We start from the raw sequence: 3,240 nt of genomic DNA on the forward strand, positions 1-3,240 counted from the left end.
AAATAAAATCACTTTGAAAAATAGCATAAGCTGTTTATTACTATCTAAATCAGTGTTTTTTATACAGTAGAAGGCATTTGTTTAACATTAATGACTGACCACCAAATTCAGCTTTGAATGAGGAAAATAATTTTTTCAGCCTTATGCAAAATAACAGTAAATGAAATCTTTTGATGCTGCGGCTGTAATTTAAATTCTTTCTTCATTGGTGATAAACTATTTTGCTATCTCATAATGGAGATGTTTGTTTTCATATCAAATAGGCAAAGTCTAATTTTTCAAAAATATTAGGAATGCAGTTGAGTTCAATAGTTATCGTGGTAATCTATGAATTATTGACCTGATTCTGAATTTTTTTGAGGGGGGAAATTAGTAGCTAATTTTAAATTGGTTATTTCCAAAATAGTTAATAACTTTAAAACATATCCAGACTCAAGAAAACTAAGAAAAATTGTGCTCATATTTCCCCCATGTCTAAATTCCTCATCTTTTTCATATAATTTGAAATAAAGTATTGATACTTTCCCCCTTAATTTATGTATATGCTATATAATAAGTGATATGTAGTAACAATAAACTACAGATTTCTTTACAGTGCCTTTTTTTTTTTGGAGGCAGAATCTCACTCTGTTGCCCAGGCTAGAGTGGAGTGGCACTATTTCGGCTCACTGCAACCTCCACCTCCCAGGTTCAAGCTCCTGCCTCAGCCTCTTCAGTAGCTGGGATTATAGGCTTGTGCCACCATGCCTGGCTAATTTTTGTATTTTTAGTAGAGTTGGGGATTCGCCACATTGGCCAGGCTGGTCTCGAACTCCTGACCTCAAGTGATCAGTCTGTCTTGGCCTCCCCAAGTGCTGAGATTACAGGCATGAGCCACTGCATCCGGCCTTCTTTACGGTTCTTTAGTGGAAATTTATGAGCATTAGGAAAAAAATTAATCTACTAGCTAAATATTAAAATCCCATTCAAGTATTTCAGGTATTAAGGGACTTTACCTGATAATATAACTGTTAATTTTTCTATATGGTTACTGTTGTCTAGTAAAATTCAAAATTCACCAGAATACTGGGGAATTCTGCTTTTCTCGTGCTTATAACAACTTACAGGTGTTCATTTGGTTGTCTTCCTTTACAATTGAAAAGAAATGATGTGTTTTTTACAGCTTCAGGAAAATCAAGATGAAATAGAAAATATGATGAATGCAATATTTAAAGGAGTGTTTGTACATAGATACCGGTAAGTTGTGACAGTTTTTTCTTAAATAGCACTATATAATTTCTACTCAGCAAGTTTGCATATTTAGTGGTGTAGGGCATCTAAATTAGTGGGAAGAATGTTACAGTAAAATCAATGTTAGACTCTAAACTGTGCCACTGAGTCACTCTGGGCAAGTTATTTAACTCCTGTGAGTTTCGTGTTTCCCATCTGAAAAGTGGATAATGCTTAGCCCATACAAGTTACTGCTATTTGGATTCAGGCTACACAATACTTAATTGCCTTTGGATGCGCTATGTTAGTAGAACCTGCACATGCTGACTCTTGACTCTCTTCCCTTCCATTGAATATCAGTGGGAAAAATTGGATAGGTTAAAGTGAGATGTTTTCTTCTGCTGTTTTGAATGAACAGAGGAAAGAAATAGTAATCTTATTAAATTTCTGCTGTAACCTATTCTTAAATTTTGGTAGTATTTTTATTCAGCTTCTTTCACATATCCTCAACTTGGCAGTTACTGAATCAGGTTAATGTTTGCTTTGTAATGTCTCCATGTCCATTCTTACCTTTTCACTTCTGTTGTCACCATTACCTTAGTCTGTTTCCTCATTCTCATGCCTAGAGATTATTGCAGTTTTGCCAAAATATCCTTTTATTGTGTTATTCCTCTGCCTTTCATGACTCACCAGTACTTACAAGATAAATTTAAAATAATTTATTCTAACATTCAAATCCCAGTTGAACTTGGCCTCAGTGTAAAGTGTAAATAATTCTTACCTGGAAATTATGCTGTAGCCAGACAAATGTGCCTGCTGTCTTCTGAACACACCGTGCCCAGCAGGTGTGAGCAAAGACTGGGATATGGTATGGTATAAAAGGTGGGGATGGGATTTTGTTTGTAGTTTTATATAATTTTAAGTATTTATGTGTTGATAATTATGCTTTGCCATCTAGACTGTAAGCTTTTGGCATTCAGGCCCATGCTTCATTTATATTTTTTTAATCTCTAGTAATACTTAAGATAGTGTCATATTCATAGTAGATCTGAAGTACTTGGCATCTCTTGAATAAACCATAAGTTTTGTGGTATATTGGCACTAATTATGCATCGTTTTTCCTTCCTCCATTCAGTGATGCTATAGCTGAAATTCGAGCTATATGCATTGAAGAGATTGGCATTTGGATGAAGATGTATAGTGATGCCTTTCTTAATGACAGTTATTTAAAATATGTTGGTTGGACTATGCATGATAAGGTAAGATGTGCCCTTCAGACTGCTTCTTTCTACACATCGGCGTGGCTGCCTGCAACTCTCATTCATGAGTTATCTGCCTGTCTGTATACCTGGTGACACATTTCTGTAAGCCTCCCTTTTATTGTTTTCTATCTTCTCTGTAAAAACTTATTTTCTGTCACATAAAGTCTGCTAGATATTTTTGAATCCTGGCCACTGATTTAAACATTAATGGTGAATCAGTTTTTTGCTGAAATATTACAATCATGAAGGTGGTAGGAGTGAGACATTTCTTAGGGCACAAAGAAGAACCATTACTCTGTTGTTATCTGAGAGCTATATACTTAAAAAAAATTCTTCATTTTTGATCTTCTCTTTTGACAAACCTGTATCTTAGCCAGATTATACCTTACAGCTTGGTTTCTGACCTTTTTAATATGTTTTCATTAAACTACCATTCTCTTAGGCTGCCTCTTCACTTGCCTTGAAGAAGTTAATTGTATATAATTCTTTCCAAACATTACTTTCCATAGTGGAAAATATACTGTGACACATGCTTCTATTGTTTTTCACAATAGTTTTGTTCTGAACAAATTTTCAAAAATTATCCTTTGAACTTCAGAAACAGTAACCCCATAGGTATTTAGTTGTAAATGTATGTACTGATTACTATTTTTGCATTATCAAAGATGATAGTTTCTGAAGGAATGCTATGGTATGAAACGTTTAAAATTTTAAAGTAGAAAATATTGTATACATCTTGAATATTGAAGTTGAGAATACATAGAGTTTT

At 34.1% G+C, this 3,240-nt stretch overlaps 1 protein-coding gene across 1 annotated transcript; it reads left to right on the forward strand.

Annotated features, from left to right (window-relative positions):
• The first annotated feature begins 1,160 nt into the window (after window positions 1-1,160).
• LOC108544082 (cohesin subunit SA-2-like) lies at window positions 1,161-2,656 on the forward strand. The gene is made up of 2 exons (XM_017895035.1): window positions 1,161-1,236; window positions 2,345-2,656. The coding sequence occupies exons 1-2, from the start codon at window positions 1,193-1,195 to the stop codon at window positions 2,562-2,564; spliced, it is 264 nt and encodes an 87-aa protein (XP_017750524.1). The 5' UTR covers window positions 1,161-1,192; the 3' UTR covers window positions 2,565-2,656.
• The last annotated feature ends 584 nt before the right edge of the window (window positions 2,657-3,240 follow it).

This window comes from Rhinopithecus bieti, unplaced genomic scaffold, assembly GCF_001698545.2.
Source record: "Rhinopithecus bieti isolate Rb0 unplaced genomic scaffold, ASM169854v2 scaffold_26545, whole genome shotgun sequence".
NCBI classification, from domain to species: domain Eukaryota; kingdom Metazoa; phylum Chordata; class Mammalia; order Primates; family Cercopithecidae; genus Rhinopithecus; species Rhinopithecus bieti.

Coding starts and splice junctions, on each gene's coding strand:
- LOC108544082 (XM_017895035.1), top strand. CDS start 1,193: ATGATGAATGCAATATTTAAAGGAGTGTTTGTACATAGATACCG. Junction 1,237..2,344: donor GTGTTTGTACATAGATACCG/GTAAGTTGTGAC, acceptor TCCTCCATTCAG/TGATGCTATAGCTGAAATTC.